Source organism: Natrix helvetica (genome assembly GCF_964273705.1).
Source record: "Natrix helvetica genome assembly, chromosome: 8".
NCBI lineage: Eukaryota > Metazoa > Chordata > Lepidosauria > Squamata > Natricidae > Natrix > Natrix helvetica.
This window is the reverse complement of record NC_138559.1, coordinates 1,013,696-1,031,571: the sequence shown is the minus strand read 5'-3', so window position 1 is coordinate 1,031,571 and position 17,876 is coordinate 1,013,696. Positions and strand designations below refer to the sequence as shown.

The 17,876-nt window shown below is 50.4% G+C and overlaps 2 protein-coding genes across 3 annotated transcripts in view; one reads left to right on the top strand and one right to left on the bottom strand.

Moving 5' to 3' along the window:
* XPO7 (exportin 7) overlaps positions 1–12,604 on the top strand; it is a 44,288-nt gene extending 31,684 nt beyond the window's left edge. The window contains exons 13-28 of the mRNA XM_081961060.1: positions 278–383; positions 1,321–1,456; positions 1,729–1,802; positions 2,123–2,248; positions 3,230–3,287; positions 4,205–4,313; positions 4,626–4,732; positions 5,089–5,177; positions 5,531–5,638; positions 6,202–6,284; positions 6,860–7,074; positions 8,054–8,192; positions 9,009–9,169; positions 10,487–10,585; positions 10,671–10,798; positions 11,528–12,604. Coding sequence (XP_081817186.1) covers positions 278–383; positions 1,321–1,456; positions 1,729–1,802; positions 2,123–2,248; positions 3,230–3,287; positions 4,205–4,313; positions 4,626–4,732; positions 5,089–5,177; positions 5,531–5,638; positions 6,202–6,284; positions 6,860–7,074; positions 8,054–8,192; positions 9,009–9,169; positions 10,487–10,585; positions 10,671–10,798; positions 11,528–11,621 — 1,832 coding nt within the window. The 3' untranslated portion in view covers positions 11,622–12,604. The remainder of the gene's footprint in view (positions 1–277; positions 384–1,320; positions 1,457–1,728; positions 1,803–2,122; positions 2,249–3,229; positions 3,288–4,204; positions 4,314–4,625; positions 4,733–5,088; positions 5,178–5,530; positions 5,639–6,201; positions 6,285–6,859; positions 7,075–8,053; positions 8,193–9,008; positions 9,170–10,486; positions 10,586–10,670; positions 10,799–11,527) is intronic.
* Positions 12,605–12,883: 279 nt separating this feature from the next.
* Positions 12,884–14,086, bottom strand: PBDC1 (polysaccharide biosynthesis domain containing 1). 2 transcript variants are annotated; one of them, XM_081961050.1, is made up of 6 exons: positions 13,901–14,086; positions 13,749–13,814; positions 13,593–13,652; positions 13,355–13,495; positions 13,153–13,264; positions 12,884–13,064 (listed from the first exon to the last, which is right to left on the bottom strand). In XM_081961050.1, the coding sequence occupies exons 1-6, from the start codon at positions 14,069–14,071 to the stop codon at positions 12,946–12,948; spliced, it is 669 nt and encodes a 222-aa protein (XP_081817176.1). In that variant the 5' UTR covers positions 14,072–14,086; the 3' UTR covers positions 12,884–12,945. The 2 variants fall into 2 exon arrangements, with proteins under 2 accessions (XP_081817176.1, XP_081817175.1); XM_081961049.1 differs by having other exon boundaries at positions 13,749–13,818; positions 13,902–14,086.
* Positions 14,087–17,876: the final 3,790 nt, after the last annotated feature.

The following is a 17,876-nucleotide window of genomic DNA, read 5'->3' as shown; positions in this document are numbered from 1 at the left end:
CAAGTGGCACCAATCAAGATGTCCCAGAGAAACAACTGCAGTCCCAGCAAAGAACAATTCATAGATTTATGTGAAATTTTTTTTGGGGAGGGGACGACGGACAGACAAGACTTAGGATTCAGGATCTAAGACATTTAAGAGAGGTGGACCAGTTTCCCCTGCTGGCTGCCCAGGGTGGCCTGGTAAGAGGGGCAGCCTCCTCGGTCTAACTAAAGGGAAGGGCGTGTGGGGAGAAGACAGGTTTGCGCATTATCTCTGTTCCTTTTTCCGGCTTCAGGACGCCTCACCTGGCTTGTCTACATCATTGGGGCCGTGATTGGCGGGCGAGTATCCTTTGCCAGTACAGACGAGCAGGATGCCATGGATGGTGAACTGGTCTGTCGGTAAGAGCCCAGCAGTACTAAGGACAACCCTGCCCCAATACCTCCAGCCCTGTCCAAGAGAAGAGCCAAGCATTTCCCGGCTATTCCGTGATCAGCCTCTGCCTAGAGAAGCACTCGGCGGGTGGGTTAAAATGCCCGATCCAGTCTGAGCATCTGGCTGACTGCCATGGACCATAATTAATAATAATCATCATAATAATCATAATCATAATAATCATAATAGTAATAGCAGCAGCAGCTGCAATGACCGAGCGTTGGTGGGGAGATGCTGCTGTTCACCTTTTATGGGTCAGCTGGGTTTGACCTTCATTGCAACCTCCGCAGAAGAAACTCTGCAGAGCACAGAACTAAACATTGAAAGTTGGCGGATTGCTGGGCTTTGAGACGGAAAAGTGGGTCTTTCAAAGTGTCAAACCTCAGCAGTTTTCTTCCCAAGGGGAAAGTCCAGAAGGGAGAAAGGAAATGCAGGCTGGCCATTAATGGAGTTTGCTGTTTTTTCTTTTAACCTTCTCCAAAATGTAGCAGATTGAAAGGATCCTTTTTCTGATCATTCTTTAATATTACGCAAATAGTTTTTCATTGGTCAGATATTCCTCAGTCTTTAAGGTCTCCCTGACAACCCTGCATGAAATTCTGGGCGGGGGAAATGAGCAGAGTGGTTCTCAATGTGCAAGAAGCGCCCCCTCCCCCCATACACACACTTTGGGTCCCAACCGTGTGACGGTGCTTCTCTCCGGAGGTGCGCCTGACTTCCCAAGCAGCTCACAGGTGCTTTGGGAGGAGCCCCTGGGGTTGGTCTTCTGTGGACCCACTTTACAAGGGCGACAGATTCAAGCAGATGTGGGAAGTCAGCAGCCCCCCCCCCCCCTTGAATGAATGACTGGAGGAGCCATTTGGAGTGGTTCCTTCTTCATCCCTTCCCTTCCTGCCTTTCCAGGGTCCTTCAGCTCATGAACTTGACCGATTCCCGTCTTGCCCAGGCAGGCCATGAGAAGCTGGAGCTGGCCATGCTGAGCTTCTTTGAGCAGTTCCGAAAGATTTACATAGGAGACCAGGTGCAGAAATCCTCTAAGGTAAAAAACTTAGCTTGTGGTGGCTCTCTTCTCGTTACAGAACTTTTCATAATGTTTTCGGCTTTATCCAAACTCTCCACCTGCAGATGGTTCTTGGTCAGTGTGGGGCTTCAGGGTTTAGTGACTGGGGTCTGCAGAACAGACTTCCTAACGTTTTGTCAGCCGCTCTGGCTGCCCCCTTCAGAAGCCAAGTGGCACCGGGATCCTTATGGAAACCGAGCTCAGGGCTGAAAGGGAGCTCACAAGAGCTGAAATCCGTTTTCCACTCCTAGCTGTATCGCCGGCTCTCAGAGGTCCTGGGGCTGAATGATGAGACCATGGTGCTGAGCGTCTTCATAGGAAAAATGTAAGTCCTCCTGCTGTCCCCTGAACGTTGGCGCAGCCTGCAGCCTGGGTCTGTGTGGAAGGTTTATGCCTGGGATGGTTCGCTCTGCGGGAAGACCCCGCTGTGGGCTGGCGGTCTGCTCTGGCTGCAAGTAGCTGGTCCTAGAGGCAGCTCCCCTTCCAAACCCTGGACCCCGCAGCTTCAGGGCAGCAGAGCTGAGTGGTTCCACCCCAGCCTCTCTTTCTGCTGATGGGGACTTTGGGAGGACGAAAGGCCTGAGGAGGAGGAGGAGGAGGAGGAGGCAGCAGCCACTGGATGGTGTGCATTTCCTCTCCCTGCAGAATCACTAACTTGAAGTACTGGGGACGGTGTGAACCCATCACCTCCAAGACGTTGCAGCTTCTCAATGACCTCTCCATTGGATATCCTTTTCTGCCGGCCTCCCTGGGCTTGGACAGGCGCTCCAGGCATCCTGGGTTCTCCCCCTGGTGAGGCCAGGACTGGGCGGAAGCCGATCGCTCCCCTCGAAAGCTCTTCTGCTGCCTCATCACTCCTGTTTCTCATTCCAGTCCTTTACCAAATTACTATCTGGTCCTCTCCAGTAGTCTCAGCAGTGATGACCACAATTAGGGAACCCTATATGATAGTCAGTAGTCCTCATTCAGTGACCATTGGCAGGCACTGCAATGGCCTAGGAGACAGCAGGAAGAACCCAGCCAGGTCAGAGGAAAGGCTTCAGCTCTTCCTAGTTTCTTGGGCCGTAAAGGTGACAGGGCAGAAATAGACTTTCAGACCAGCAAGAATCTCTTCCTGGAACCTCACAGTAAAGTAGAATTCCTTGGTCTGGGCCCGCTTCCTGCTGGACCGTCTCACAAGGTGGACGGTAACAATGGTGCTGCAGGAGGGGAATTAAGATGGTTCTTGTGATTGCGGCCATTGCTGTGTCCAGTTACCATTGTTAAGGGAAGGCTACCTGTCCAAGCAGATAGTTGCAGACAAACATGGCATGTGCAGCTTTGGCCATCTCTGGTCAAACTGTGTTTCAGTGAATTCCTTAGTAAACAGAAACTGAAAGTTAAAAGTGAGCTCCACCTGCCAATTTGCATGCCCGTGTATTGTTTATGTACCAAGTGTTTACAGATTCAGAATTAAGAAAAGAGTAGTGGATGCCTAAACTTTTTCATACACCTATACCTGGAGGAAGGGAGAGATCAGGCGATATCCTTCTGATGTTTTGGTTCCCCACTACACCATTCGGCTGATCCAGTGGCAGTCTGTTGGAGGGCTGCTTGACCTAACATCTGCACCCACCGCTGCGTGATGGATTTCTTAGCTGCCGTGGGAGGGGAAATATGATGTAATGTGAGAACTACCTTCGTCTGATGCCTATGACATTTTCTAACCAGGCCGATGTCTTGTGGTTTCCTTAACCTCACTTTTACCTACAGCAGCGTTAGGAAACTGGTGAAACTGAGCGCTGTGCAGTTCATGCTGAACAATCACACGGTTAGTTGTCGAAGGTCTTTTTGTTAATCCTTTGAAGGATTCCTCTTTTCAGACCATGACTCAGAAGTAGCCAAAGAAACATCATCCACACTAATTGGCATCCCATAAATAGGTATTTAAAGGCTCTGACATACGAGCACAACTCAAAGTGCCCTGACCAGATCTCCTCGAATGGTGACGAAATGTTTGCAACCAAGTTGCCGAGCTCGGAGCTCAACCAAGAGCCCGACTCCTCTTTTCTTAAAGAGGAGACAAGGACTGAAGAAGTTCCAGCTACATTGGGAAGCAGGTTGAAGTGCAAATTATCCCAGAGAATTGTCCTACCAATCCCGCCCTTCTTGGACAAAACAAAGCCTTGTGTGGTCACGGAGCAGAAGGTTCTCTCTTGATGGACCTTGGCGAGAAGGACACATGATGCTAGCCTGTTGACATTCTGCCCATTCCATTGTAGTTGACCGTCTGCCATTCATATTCTAGTTGGTAAAAGGAAAGGTCATCTGACCAACTCCCTGCTTGAGAAGGAGACTGTATCATCTCAGGCAAATGATCTGTCCGGTCTCCTTTTGAAAGCCTGCAGTGAGGGAGCACACAGCCTCTGAAGGCAACGTCTGTTCCATGGGTTGACTGCCCTAACTCCTTAGCTCCAGATTGCTTCCTTCCTTGGTTAGTTTCCATCCATTGTGAAACATGAAGTTTGTTTTAGAGCAGATTCAGTGACCTGCATTGGATTGGAGTCTCCCCAGAGGAGGGAAAACGCCCCAGTTTGCAATGGTGGTAGTTCCTTGGCCAATGCAAGGGCAAGGGAGGAAGGCGCTTGCGACCGGCCTTTCCATGGTGCCCGTATGCCAAGGACGCACCTTGTTTCTGTGCCTGAACAATTACACCTCATTAACAATATGATTTTTGTCCTTCAACAGAGTGAGCACTTTTCCTTCCTGGGTATTAACAATCAATCCAACCTGAGTGATATGAGATGTCGGACTACTTTCTATACGGCACTTGGGCGCCTCCTCATGGTGGACCTCGGTACTGCAACCCATTCCTGTGCATCCCCCCCATCCCCCCACCCCCGAGTTCTTTGTCATTCTAATCCTAACTAACTAGACGGGAACAGTTTAATCCATCCACTCTCTATAAAGCGTAGTTATTCAGAAAGAAAACTGTTCATCTGGTTATCTTGCTCCAAATATTGTCCATTGCAAGTGTAGCTCTGGATCTCCTGGAGGATCAAAGCATCCAAAGGTTTACCAGATGGATCTAAAATGATCTAGGTGTTTAGCCTGGATCCCAAAGCAGAGGATTGTTGAAAGTGACTGTTTTTCCATCTCTCTCTTCCAGGGGAGGATGAAGACCAGTATGAGCAATTCATGCTACCCCTCACTGCTGCCTTTGAAACCGTGGCCCAGATGTTCAGCACCAACACCTTCAATGAGCAGGAGGCAAAGGTAGGGCAGAAAGCTTCCCCTTCGGATCTCGTCAACCTCTTTGTGGGTCAGATGAAGGCCACCTGGAACCTTCCAGACTCAAAAGAGGACAGTTCCCCTCTTCTGTTAGGCTGGAAGCCCAAAATGTTTGGGGTCAGGGTCTTCCTAAACGCCCACAGGGCAGGAGCGGTCTGATATCTGGCTCTTCCTCCCAGTCCATATGGCAGTCCAGAAGGCCACCCCCATGATCCCCGAGGAAGCCATTCTCTGAAATAAGTGGGGAGGGGAGGGTTCTCCTTGGATCAGCCAACAGTGTGGGCTTGGAGGGAGATTGTGACGCAGAGGAGATGAAGCAGGGCCTCTTTCCCCTCCTCTAGAGGACGCTGGTGGGCCTTGTGAGGGACCTGAGGGGCATTGCCTTTGCCTTCAATGCCAAGACTAGTTTCATGATGCTCTTCGAGTGGATGTATCCTTGACTCTTGTGCCTGTCGGCTTCCTGGAATGGGGATAAGGCTGAGGACCGGATTCTGGAATTTCTCCCTTCTCTCTGAGGACCAAGGGACGACGGTGCCTCGCCTGCCAATGCTATGCTGGGATTTCCCAGGGCACCTGATCTGTAGAATTCTGCTTCCGGCATTTATGAGCAGGTGGCTGAAATCATGTAGATTTGGCAGGAGGAGGCTTATCTGAAGTGACCCAGTAGATCATTTGTCTTTTCTTCAAGTCCTTTATCTGCCAGCTTTGCAGTCATCTGGCCATCTCGGCTATTCTGAGTTGATTCTGGAAGTAGTCAGGTGGTCCTTAGCTTCAGCCTTACAGCTACCCGGCCTACATGCCAATCTTGCAGCGGGCCGTTGAGCTCTGGTACCATGACCCGGCCTGCACCACCCCTGTGCTCAAACTGATGGCTGAGCTGGTGCACAACAGGTAAGTGGACTCCAAGCGGCCTCCTTGGGCACCTGAAGGGAGGCTGCCCTACAGGGAGGGCCAGGAGAGGAGAGAGGTGGGATGAGGAGCAAAAGCTGTAATTATTCACTCTAGAAAACATAAATATTGATCTTGCTTGAAAGTGCTGGGATGCATTTCCAGCACCTTTAGGCAGTTTCTAAAGAACTAGTAGGCTCCTACCAGGTAGTAAAACCCCTTTGGAGCCCATAAAAGACAGGAGTGCAGAGAGGAGCAGCCCTACGGGGGCAAGGCTGGGGCCTGCGAGGCCTGGGTCTCAGGCAGGTGCCATGGCCAGAGTCCACAAAGGCAGTGACCTTTCCTGGAGCCTTCCTCCATGCTGAGGAGAAGGCAGCCGGAGACCTTCCTCTGTTGACAGCGTCCAGTAAGGGAGGTGGGAACAGCCACTGGAGGCGATGGAAGGCTGTTCAAAAGAATGCTGAAAGTCCACCCAGGGCTGAAGCTTCCCCACAAGGAGCCCTTGTTCAGAACCCGGGGCTTGGGCTGCCCGCTCAGAGGCCCCCCTCTCCCTCCCTTGCTTTCAGGTCCCAGAGGCTGCAGTTTGATGTCTCCTCCCCCAACGGCATCCTGCTCTTCCGGGAAACAAGTAAAATGATAACGACCTACGGTGGGTATCTTTCCCTTCAGGGCCATTGGGCTGGGTCAGATTGGAAGGAAGCTTCGCCCAGGCCCACTTGCTGCCAGGGCTCTGGGTGGGCAGGGGGCAGCCTGCGCAGTTCTCTTCCCAAGGCCTCCAAACAGCAAAGGGGAAAGGCAGCTGGGCCAGGAGTTGCTCTCCCCTGAAGCCTTGCCCAGTTAAGCAGAACTGGGCCTTTGCTTTGCTGAGGGGCTGCAGGGCTTAGAAGGCAGCATTGACTCTGCCCACCGCCGGGAGTTCGATCCTGACGGGCTCAAGGTTGGCTCAGCCTTCCATCCTTCCGAGGTCGGCCAAATGAGGACCCCGATTGTTGCGGGGAACATGCCGGCATTTGTAAACCACTTAGCAGTAAAGTCTAAGCACTGTTGCTATTTGCCCCCGTGCCAGGGTGACGTGGCTTTGCTTACACTCGACCAAATGCAGCTGTTTTGAGGTTCCGGTCGCGTTCCCTGAAGACCGGCCCTTGGCTCTTCAACCTCCGTTTTTTCCAGGAGCCGCACAAGGAAGCTCTCCGTTGAGAGAGGAATGTGGGTTTTTTTTTGCAGGAAACCGTATCCTGACTTTGGGGGAAGTTCCGAAAGACCAGGTCTACGCCTTGAAGCTCAAAGGGGTCTCCATCTGCTTCTCCATGCTAAAAGCCGCCCTGAGTGGCAGCTACGTCAACTTCGGTGTCTTCCGCCTCTATGGGGACGATGCCCTCGACAACGCCTTGCAGACTTTCATCAAGCTGCTGCTCTCCATCCCACACAGCGACCTGCTGGTAAGGATGCTGTGTCCCCACCCAAACCCTCCTCCTCCTCTTCCGCCTTTGACCTTTCTGGGATTGTTCAGCCCTGCGGCGGCTCCAAGTAACCCTCCTGTGCGCGTGTGCGTGTTGAACCCCGAACTCTCACCTAATGGTGGCCTCGCTCATAATGGGATGGCAGCTGGGCCACACATGGATCTTTGCCTATTCTGGCATGAAAGTAGCTGCTGGCCTGGCTGAGGGATGGGGCCTGATTCCATCCCATTCGCCCTTTGCCCTGATGATGGGCCACTCGGGGTATAAGATCGAAGGCAAAGCAGACCCTCCCTTCTTCCAAAAAGTGGTTTGCAAGAAAGAGCCATGGTGGCACGGGGGTTAGAGTGCAATGTTGCAGGCTGCTTCTGCTGACTGCCGTTTGGCAGTTTGAATCTCACCAGGCTCCAGGTTGACTCAGCCTTCCGTCCTTCCGAGGTCGGTAAAACGAGGACCAAGATTGACCGAGTCTGAGTGACTGAGCGCAGGAATTCATGGTCCAGGAAAGGGCACAACTGGCATACAACACAAAATTGCACAAAGGCTCTCCTAGCCACAACTGCTACTTTAGCTGTCCAAACTATTGTCAAAACCTTTAATAATGAGATTGGAAGAGTTCTGCGTTAAAACAGTCACGTGACATAAAGCCACAGGAATATATATAAAATAGCACTGGGTAGTCAGAGGAGGGTCTGGCACCATAACAGGTCTGCCTCTCTGGTCTAGGAATTCATCTAAAGAATGGTTACACTATCTACAGATAATTGGCCAATAAATTGGAAGCTCTACCTTCACTGGTCATAAAAGTAGAAAAGTTTTGAAAATCACTGCTTCTGAAACTCAGATTGCTTGGGGGGTGGGGGGTAATATGTCTGAATGGTCCCCAAACCTAAGTCACACATTCTGGGCCCACAAAACTCCTTTGAAAGCTCTCCTGATTCCTTTCTTTATCTTTTTTCAGGATTACCCTAAGCTCAGCCAATCCTACTATTCGTTACTGGAAGTTCTTACTCAAGATCACATGAATTTTATAGCTAGCCTGGAGCCACATGTCATCATGTATATTCTGTCTTCCATTTCAGAAGGTCTCACAGCACTAGGTGAGTGCAGCAACCGTTACGGGGAAGTTTGAGGGCTGCGAAAGTCTCTCCGCGTTCCCTGTGGTTTTGTTGTTCTCCAGCAGCATCAAAGCGTTGCAGATGCCAGCTCTACCTGGCTTAGATACAATACCCAGTAGAACATCTAAATCTTTCCTTAATTCCCTCGTAGTTCCTGCTTTGGTGCCCTCGTTTTGGCATAAAGATTGGCCTTCGGGAAAGACGGCCATTTCTTTAATCTCTCGTGGGCAAAGTGGGTGACCGAGCGATTGGATCTTTAGTATAATCTTTATTGTCCTTGTACAAAATAAATACCATGAAATTGGTTCCCTCCATTTGCTTTCTCAGGAAGATTTGGCAGCCTCAATTGGCTGATCTTCAGCCCTTCAGGAGTAGGGCTTCAGCCTGATCATTTGGGTGGGTTTTCAGCTGGTAGAGCCATCCCTGATTCTGCACGATGGCCTTGCCAGATTTGATCATAGAAACATTCTAATGAGAATTCTACAACACCCGAGACCAATTCACTTCTGGGTTGCTCTCAAAGACTCATATATGTATCTTGACAAATGTTATCTGTACGTATGATGAAACTCAAGACAAGGAATGCTTTGCCTTAAATTATGAGCAAGGCATACGATCCGTCCCACGACTGGAAGGCTTAGAGAAAGTATGCCAAGAGAAGAAGATGGTCACCGCTTGCTTGGTGGGCCTGAGGCTGCTTTTGCTGGCCGAGGAGATGATGCAGCTCATTGAACAGGAAGCTTTGACCTGATCTAACTCCGGCCTCATTCCTCTTTGCCCCTTCTCTTTTCCTGGCAGATACCATGGTTTGCACTGGATGCTGCTCCTGCTTAGACCACATTGTCACTTATCTCTTCAAGCAGCTGTCGCGCAGCACCAAAAAGAGGCCTGCCCCATTGACCCAGGAAAGTGACCGGTTCCTCCACATCATGCAGCAGCACCCTGAGATGATTCAACAGGTCAGGACAAGGAGGGCAGTACTAAGGGGGGTGTTTCTGAAGTCTGCTCCAGGGTCCTAGCCCTTTAGCTGAGTAACGTAGGTAAGCCTAAAACCCTTGGCCGGAATATTTACACACACGGGTCCCAAGAAGCAATTCTTCTGTCCCCAGGAAACGACTGCAGAACTCTTCATCTCCTCATTTTCAATATTGTTTGAGAAAAGGCTGAGCTGCCTTTGACTCTTCTGGCCCAGAGGCCAACAGGTCGCCCGTCACTGACTGCTTGCAAGCACTTGTCCCTGGTCTCAATGACAGTGCCCAGCAATCAGTGTCTCCTCTCAGGATGGCCTTCATTGGAGGCGCCAACTTCCACGTTCCCAAGGGTTTTTAATGCTCCCCGTGAGTTATGTGGCTTTGCTCCATCTATTTGTTCTTCTGGCAGTTCAAGACACTCCCCTTTCTTCAGTTCAGAGGGCTCAATTCTTCTCTGTTCATCCTATCAGTAGCCCAACTTCCACAGCCATCTGCTGTGGCCGGGAGATTCCTCAGAATATTTCTTCCATTTTTTTCTTTCAATCTAGCTTTCCTCAAAATATGTTTCACATATCTGTGGACTAGGTAGCAGAATGTACTCTTCTTCGTTTGAGGCAGTTAGTTACTCTAGAATAGCCTGTTGTAGCCTGTTGCTTCCTGCTCAGCATACAAATCCCCTAGTTTGCAAATGAGGTGATCCAGTGCGCCCATCATTTTAAGAACTGTAGCCCGTGTGGTCTACATAAGAGTCAAAAGTCATAGAATAATCACAATCAGTGGAACTCTCTTGCTATTCGCTTACTAAGTACTTACTAATATTGACTCAGTCTTCCATCCTTCCGAGGTCAGTAAAATGAGGAGCCAGGCTGTTGGGGGCCATAGGCTGACTATGTAAACAGCTTAAGAGAGGGCTGTAAAGCAGTGTATAAGTCTAAGTGCTCTTGCTATTTTCTTATCTGTTGGGCTTGTGGAGAGAGAGTGATCTTGGTGCGTCTTTCTGTGGAAACCAGCTCCAGCCACTCGGAAGACAGCTACCATGTCGCCCCCAGCCCTCCTCTTAGTTGGACTAGGCACTCTCGGTTCCTGCTCCCAATTTCTCACACTCATTTGTAGGGATTAAATGCTTCTTAGAATATTTAGAATTGCTTCCCCCCAAAACCTCTTCCCACCTGACCCAATTGTTATTCATTAGAGTAGCTGCCCTGTGACTCGCCCACTTTTCCTTCCCCGTTTCCCCATAATCCCCAGCAGTGCCCCAGCTCAGTAGGCCTGTGCAGTTGACTGGATTGTGCTTGATCCTTCCAGATGCTCTCCACAGTGTTGAATATCATCATCTTTGAAGACTGCAGGAACCAGTGGTCCATGTCCCGGCCTCTGCTTGGCTTAATACTTCTCAATGAAAAGGTAAGGCCCCCGATTAGGGCATAGTGTCCCTTGTGGGCTGGCATGTTGCCCTGGATAGCTTACAGTGTGAACTTTTCCTTTGCAGTATTTTTCAGATTTAAGGAATAGCATAGTAAACAGCCAGCCCCCCGAGAAGCAACAAGCTATGCACCTCTGCTTTGAAAATCTCATGGAAGGCATTGAGCGCAATTTGCTGACAAAGAATCGTGATAGGTCAGTATCTTTACAAAATGCAGCCAGCAGACCAGCCGAAGTCCAACGTTCTTGTTAGTTTCGTTCTGAGGAAGACGGACCGCTGCAGGATCGCTTAGCACCCAAACTCCAGGAGAGAGGGGGGGGGGGGTTGCCCAGTAGGCCCAGGACGAGGTGCGCCTGTCAGGGTGGCTCCACCATCTCTTCTGACCCACTGCCAGAAATACTGTGCCAACAAAATAGCTCCCTGTGCCAAGGGTGCAGATCCTCTCTCAAAAAGATAAAAGGCAGCCACCCACCCAAATATGGTTCTCTGGCTCAGAGGATCACCCTCTCCTTTGAGTAGCCCACCCAGCCTGGTGCAGCCATTCCCCATTACTTTTCCCTCTCCGAGGAAGACAAGAAATGTCACTGCTCCCAGTTGAATCCTGCAGGAGGAGAGTTCTCCTTTCAGAAGCCTTCGCTCCCTGGGCCGAAGGAGGCTATTTGGCTACTTGACACCTTGCTTGTGTTCAAGAGCCAGGTTTCCAAGAAAACGGAAGGAAAAATGGGGAGCAGCTGAAGGAAGATCAGGTTTGCCCCTCATTTGCAGCCATGTTTTCAAAGCTGTAATTCTTCAGAGCCTGAGAAAACTCAGCTTTTGCCAGAAGTTGGATTGGGCCGATTCTCGTGCGCGTCCGATGCCATCCAGCTGTTGGGCCAAAAGGCCGGTCCGTCTGCCCCCATCCTAACGCCTGTTTCTTTTGCCAGGTTTACACAGAATCTTTCTGCGTTTCGTCGAGAAGTCAACGATTCCATGAAAAATTCCACCTATGGGGTAAACAGCAACGACATGATGAGCTGACGTCTCGCCAGGAGCTGCTCTCTGGGCCGAGGAGGTTAACTTTTCCGATGGAAAGACACAAGGGTGTTTCCGATCCCTGCTGGTCCTCCTTGGGGCTTAGGCTGCAGGAGGGGAGGGGGGCGTAAAAGGTTCATTTGGAGAGGGGTTTTTTCCTTGGGGAGGCCCAACTGGCACCTCCCTGCGTGAATGTCAGAGGAACCCTGTGTCCTGCCACAGCCTGCCTTGTATAAACATGTACATTTTTTCATAACATTTTGAACAAGGTTTATATTGACTCAAATTTAAAAAAAAGTGTGACTGAAATTTTTACATAGTGCACCAATGCTAGAGTGAGGGTGGAACGCGAGTGAAGAGTCTCCCGGCTACCTGCCACATGACTGGGGGCAAGGGGGAGGGGTTGGGTTGAGAGTACAGAGTTATATTTAGTAACTAGTGTAGAGGCACAAGTGTAAAATTCCAAATGTATATTTTTCTTATCTACCCCTTCAACTTAGGCCATCCCTCCCCACCTTCCCTCGTTAGGAGCTCAAAGCCATGCCACATTCCTGCCCTTCCTACACACACACACACACTATCTTGGGAGATGGGAGGACTTGGCTCTCTGGCGGGAGTAGCAGCAACCTCTGTGAACATCTCATTGCGCCCCTGTTCACGGAGCCTCTTCTAGCTCTGGAAACGGTGGGCAGCTCCTCTCCCACGAATCCCTCTCCCCACTGAAGCGGTGGGGGACCTTTGTTCAATGTTAAATTGAGGGGAAAGAAGAGGAGGGGGGATTTCCCTTGTCCCCGCCCGGCCCTTTTGCTGCTAGTTTTCTGTGCCCCAGTTTCTCTTTCCAAATAGCGTCCCGGGGGGGGAGGGGGGGGGAGGCGATTGTGTGCTGGGTCCTTTTTCTGTGACCAGGTTGCTGAGTGGTTTGTACGGATGTTTGCTGCATACAGTGTAAGCATTGTGGCTGCAAATAAATTAAAGTGGTTTCTACTGAACTGTGTGCGCTGAGGCCGGAGCGTTACTCTTCAGGGGGGCAAGACGCAGGGGCCCCAACGGAGGAGGACCCCTCCCTCTTCCAAAAGAAAAACAAGGGAGACAGAGGTTCATCTGGAAGGCTGCTTCTTCTTCACTAGCCAAGAGGGAGCCCCCCCCCCCCCAGGCAGCCATACAAAGGCAAACTGGAGGAAGGGGGAGGGGGGGTCACAGGCTTCTCAGCCCTCCCAGCGCCCCTCTGTGGGAGAGAGCTCCCCTCCCCCCCAACCCATGACCCCCCCCCCCCACAGTTCTAGGCCACCCAAGGGGGCAGGCCCGCTTCCCGTCCGGTGGGGCGAGGCTCTCAGCGGGGTCCGGCCAGGTCGGGCTCGGCTTCTGGAGCGCCCGCGCGGCGGTAGACAGCGCTGTTGCAGCCCTCGCGGTTGCGCGCGATCTCGATGGCCAGGAACTGGATGCGCGGCGCTGCGGGGAGGAGGAGAGGCAGGCGAGGAGGGGGCGTCACGGAGACCCTCCTCCGAGCCCCCGCCCGCCCTTCCCGCCCGGCGCTCACCCAGCACGGAGTTCTCTTCCGAGTAGCCGCGGCGGCAGTCGAGACGCAGGAGGGTCCCCAGGTTGAAGTCCTCCACCGCCCCCTCGAACTGCAGGCAGAAGGGGCGCCACTTCTGCGGGGGGGGGAGGGAGAGGAAGGAGCGGTGAGACCCCCCCCCCGCCGTGCCCGGACCCTCCCCCCCTGAGCCCCCCCCCCCACCTACCTCCTTGGCCGGCTCCGACTTGAGCGCCTCCACGTCCAGCAGGTCGACGCGCAGGTCGGGGAAGCTCCGCCGGAAGGCCGCGTAGATCCGGTCGTCGGCCCGGGTGAGCCTGAGCCCCGCGGGGTCCGCGGCCGAGAGCAGCTGCGGGGCAGCCGGGAGGGTCAGCGGAGGCGCCGGGACCCCAACACCCCCTGCCCGGGACGCCCCCCCCGCTCTCCCTCCCCCCGCCGGGACTCACGTGGAAGTAGACGTGGGCGTGCTGGAAGGCTCGCTCGGCCCAGGCCGCCTCCAGCCGCGGCTGCCGGAGGGAGAGAGGGACGGAAGGAGAGCCGTCAGCGCCCAGACCCAGCTGCCTCCCCCCGCCCGGCCCTCCGCCCGCCCGCCCGGCACTCACGTCGTTCCCGAAGGCCTCGGCCGGCAGCGAGAGCACGTGGGCCGCCTCGGCCGCTTCCCGGGCGCCCTGCGGGGGGAGAGGAGGAGAGAGAGGCGGTCAGGCGGCCCCGGAGTCCCCGCCCGCCCGCCCGCAGCCCCGCCGGCCCCGCTCACCAGCGCCCCCGCGCCCCCCGCCATCGCCATGCCGGCCTGGCAGCTCTCGGGAGGAGGAGGAGGAGGCGCCGGAAGGGGAGCGGCCGCCCGCCCCGCCGAGGCCCCGCCTGCCTGGGACCCCCGGCCCGCCTGCGCCCAAAGCGCCGCCCCGGCTGGGAGGCAGCGAGGCATCCGTCCGATAGCTCTTCGGTCTCTTCTTCGAAAGCTTCAGCCCCGGAGAACCCTCGACTTCCAGGGCTGACCTGCCCAACGGACTCCTTGTTCTGCCTGTTGGGCCCTTGGCCTGTCCTTCTAGATTGGCTCTCTAACAAAGTTCACCTCTTGCCCTCAGGTGCCTCGGAGGCTGATTTCATCCCCTCTTCTCTGTGTGAGGGAGAAAGAAGAGCAACTAAGGTGATTAAAGGCCTGGAGACTAAAACCTACGAAGAACGGTTGCAGGGTTTGGATTTGGCCGGAGAAAAGAAGGCCTAGTGGGGACAGGACAGCAGCACTCCAGTATTTGAGGGGCTGCCACAAAGAAGAGGAAGGGGTCAACCTATTTTCAAAAGCCCCCGAGGGCAGGACAAGAAGCAATGGATGGAAACTAACCAAGGAGAGAAGCAACCTGGAACTAAGGAGAAACTTCCTAACAGTGAGGACAATTAACCAGGGGAACTGCTTGCCTTCAGAAATCATGGGCACTCCAGTCCTGGATGTTTTTAAGAAGAGTCTAGGCAGTCACATGTCTGAAATGGCACAGGATTTCCTACTTGAGCGGGGGGCTGGACTAGAAGAGCTCCAAGGTCCCTTCCAGTTCTATATGTTTTAGCCTTTCCAGCTCCTAATCATCCATTGACTTGACCTTCTTAAGCCACTTTAGGTCTGTCAGAAAGAACAAGGCATCTTCAGTAATCTTTTAGAAAACGGAAGAAAAAAACCTCCGGGGTGAAGAAATGCAGTGGACGTAGTCCTACCACATTGGTCCTACCACATTGGTCCTGCTATAGAAGATGGCAGAAGATGGGCCATGCTGGGCGAGATCAGATGGCTACAGAACTGACTGACCCATCCTGCCCAGATAGCATCAACAGCTCTGTCAAGCTGGATCACCACTGATACTCCATATCTAGTGTTTAAATAATTTCTTTAAAAATAAAAATGAACAAAGTTTCAATGTAAATATGAGGAAAATAGCAAATACCTTAGAGAAGGTAAGGTCATGATTTAGAAGGATGTTAACAAGCTGGAGCAATGGGCAGAATTTCAACCAGAACATAGATAAACCCTCCACTTGAGGAGGATAAACCGAAGGTGTGACTTTAGATGCAGAGAATTGTCACCCAGGATATGCCTGGACTCATCCCTGCAGTTTCCTTGCCAAGCTTTCAAAAGTGGGTTGCCACTGCCTCCTCCTCCCTAGGGCTGAGAGAAGGTGAGTGGGCCAAAGTCACCCAGCGGGCGTTGTGCTTAAGGAGGGCAATAGCAGATTCTGATCAGAGACTCAGAATGAATCAGCTGCAAAAGAAAAAAGAAAAGTGCATCGACAATCAAGGCAAGATCAAAGGAAATTATTGCTCTCCCTGTGCATATCCCTCCACATATAGAATATGTGTCCAGCACTGGACACTACGTATTGAAGGGACACTGACCAACTGGAATGAAAAATGGGGAACTTGGATATATTTATCCTTAAGAGGATCACAAGACAGCTCTCTTCAAGAATCTAGAGGGTTGCCATGTGGAAGATGGGGCAGAATTATTGTTCCAGAAGCCAGGGCAAGAAATAACTTTATTACAGTAGAGTATATTTTGTTACATTATTCTTCAGGAAAAGTGTCTTAACATTAAGAGTTGTTCACCAATATTCAGATGGCTGATGCCTGAAGGTATGTTAATATTCTGGGAGGACACAAGAGTCAGAATTAATACAATCATAGAGGCTCAGGCCTTTATGGAAAAAAAATAAAGCACTTCTAGATAAACCTGATGATCTTACACCTGACATACAAGACACGGGAGGGGCCGGAGCCCTGCTGCCGGGGGGAGAAGGGGCAATACCAAGATAACTCAGATCACAAAAATGAATAAGGAAATCGGCTTGATATAAATTGATTGAAATTGTTATCTGAATTTATATGCTGACAAATTACTATTATGTAATATTGAATTATTTGTGTAAATGAATACTATGAGTATGGGGGGTGGGGACACCTTTCACACATTGTAACTGCCAAAATTTGTAATCCATTCCAATACCCCTTTCCTTTTTATTTTTAAAAAAACCAATAAAATTTTGCTTAAAAAAAAAAGTTGTTCACCAATGCAACAGACTGGGGGGAGGGGGGGGCTCTCTCCTGTAAGATAGAGCAGTTGCATGACCACCTGTCAAAGATGCCCTAATTGTCTCCTTGAATACATTTGGGTTAATATATATGGAAAAAAGAATGACATTGTCATAAGGATGTACTACAAGCAAACTGAAATGAGCAGAGGAAATAGATGAACATTTTGCTAAATCAGTGAACTGAAGTGTGAAGGAAACACCACTGAAGTAATGGAGAACTTTAACTACCCTGACCTCAACTGGGAGACAAACTCTGCATCTAGTGGAAGTTCAAACGGGTTCCTTATGAGCCTAGCTGACAACTTTGTCATCCAAAAGGTAGAGGAGGTAACAATTCTTACTAATAGAGATGAAATAAAGGAAAGGGTTAAAATTGCAGGAACTTTGGGCAAGTGTGATCACATCATATTGGAATTTAATACAATGCAAACGCAAGCAATAGAACACAATCAAACCAGTGTCTTAAACTTTAAAAGAGCTGATTTAACAAACTCAAAGGGAGCCTAGGACAGATTCCAGATTAAAATCCTAAAGGAGAAAACAACTCAAAAAGCATGGGAAACTCCAAAAAACATCACAGAAGCCCAGTCCAGCACAATTCCCTTTGAAAAATAAATACAACAAATCCAAGAAGAAACCAGCATGATTACACAAAAATGTTTCTGATAAATTGAAAGATAAAAAGGACAAGTATTTAAAAAATGGAAAGAGGTGGAATACCAGCATATAGCCTCAACCTGGAAAAAATGATCAGGAAAACTAAGGCTCAGAATGGGATAAGACTTGCAACAAATTTCAAAAATAATTTTAAAATGTTTCAACATTAAAAAATAAGAAAAAAGTCAAGGAAAGGATCAATCCACTAATGGAAGATGGCAAGGAGAGGATGGACAGCAGGGAGAAAGAAAAACTGTTCAATTCATTCTTTGCCTTTATTCAAAAGGGGGAAAAACAGTCCAATCTTCATCTTTGCTGCAGGTTTGGCCTACGTACTGGTATTTGGCCATAACTATTTTTATACTTGTCTTTATCTTTCAGGTTATTAGAAAGTTCTTCATGCAACCATGCTGGTAAAAATTGAAGACTCACCTGTTCCGATTAGCTGGCCTGGCACATTCATAACTGCTACCTCCTGGCAGATATATTTTTTAACTGGTATTTTAGGGGAACTGTTTTTAAATTTAATTTATGGGATATTTTTAGGGGGTTTTAAAACTATATTTAGATACTTTACTTAGTTGTACAGTTCTTTTTAACCTTCCTTTTAACCTCCTCCATATCTATCCATCTATCCAACAATTTTAACTGTTTAATTATTTAATTATTCATGTGATGTATTTCTTGTATGGACTGTACACCGCCCCGAGTCCCTTTTGGGAGAGCGGGTGGTCTATAAGCGCAAATAAAAGTAAAAGTAAAGTAAAGTAAAAGGTATTTTCCTGCATCTTTTCTTTTTCTTTTTCAGTGTTACTGTTCTTTATAATCTCATTTCTCTTTCCCAAGCTTTTGAGCCCCCCCCCCCCCGAATCTTTCCCAAGCTCTATAAATGTGTGGAAATCAGCTCTCTTAAAGTCTAAGGCACTGTTTGACTTTGTTCTATTGCCCGTGGCTGTATTATGTTCAATTCCAGGATCACATGGTGTCCCGTCCCCG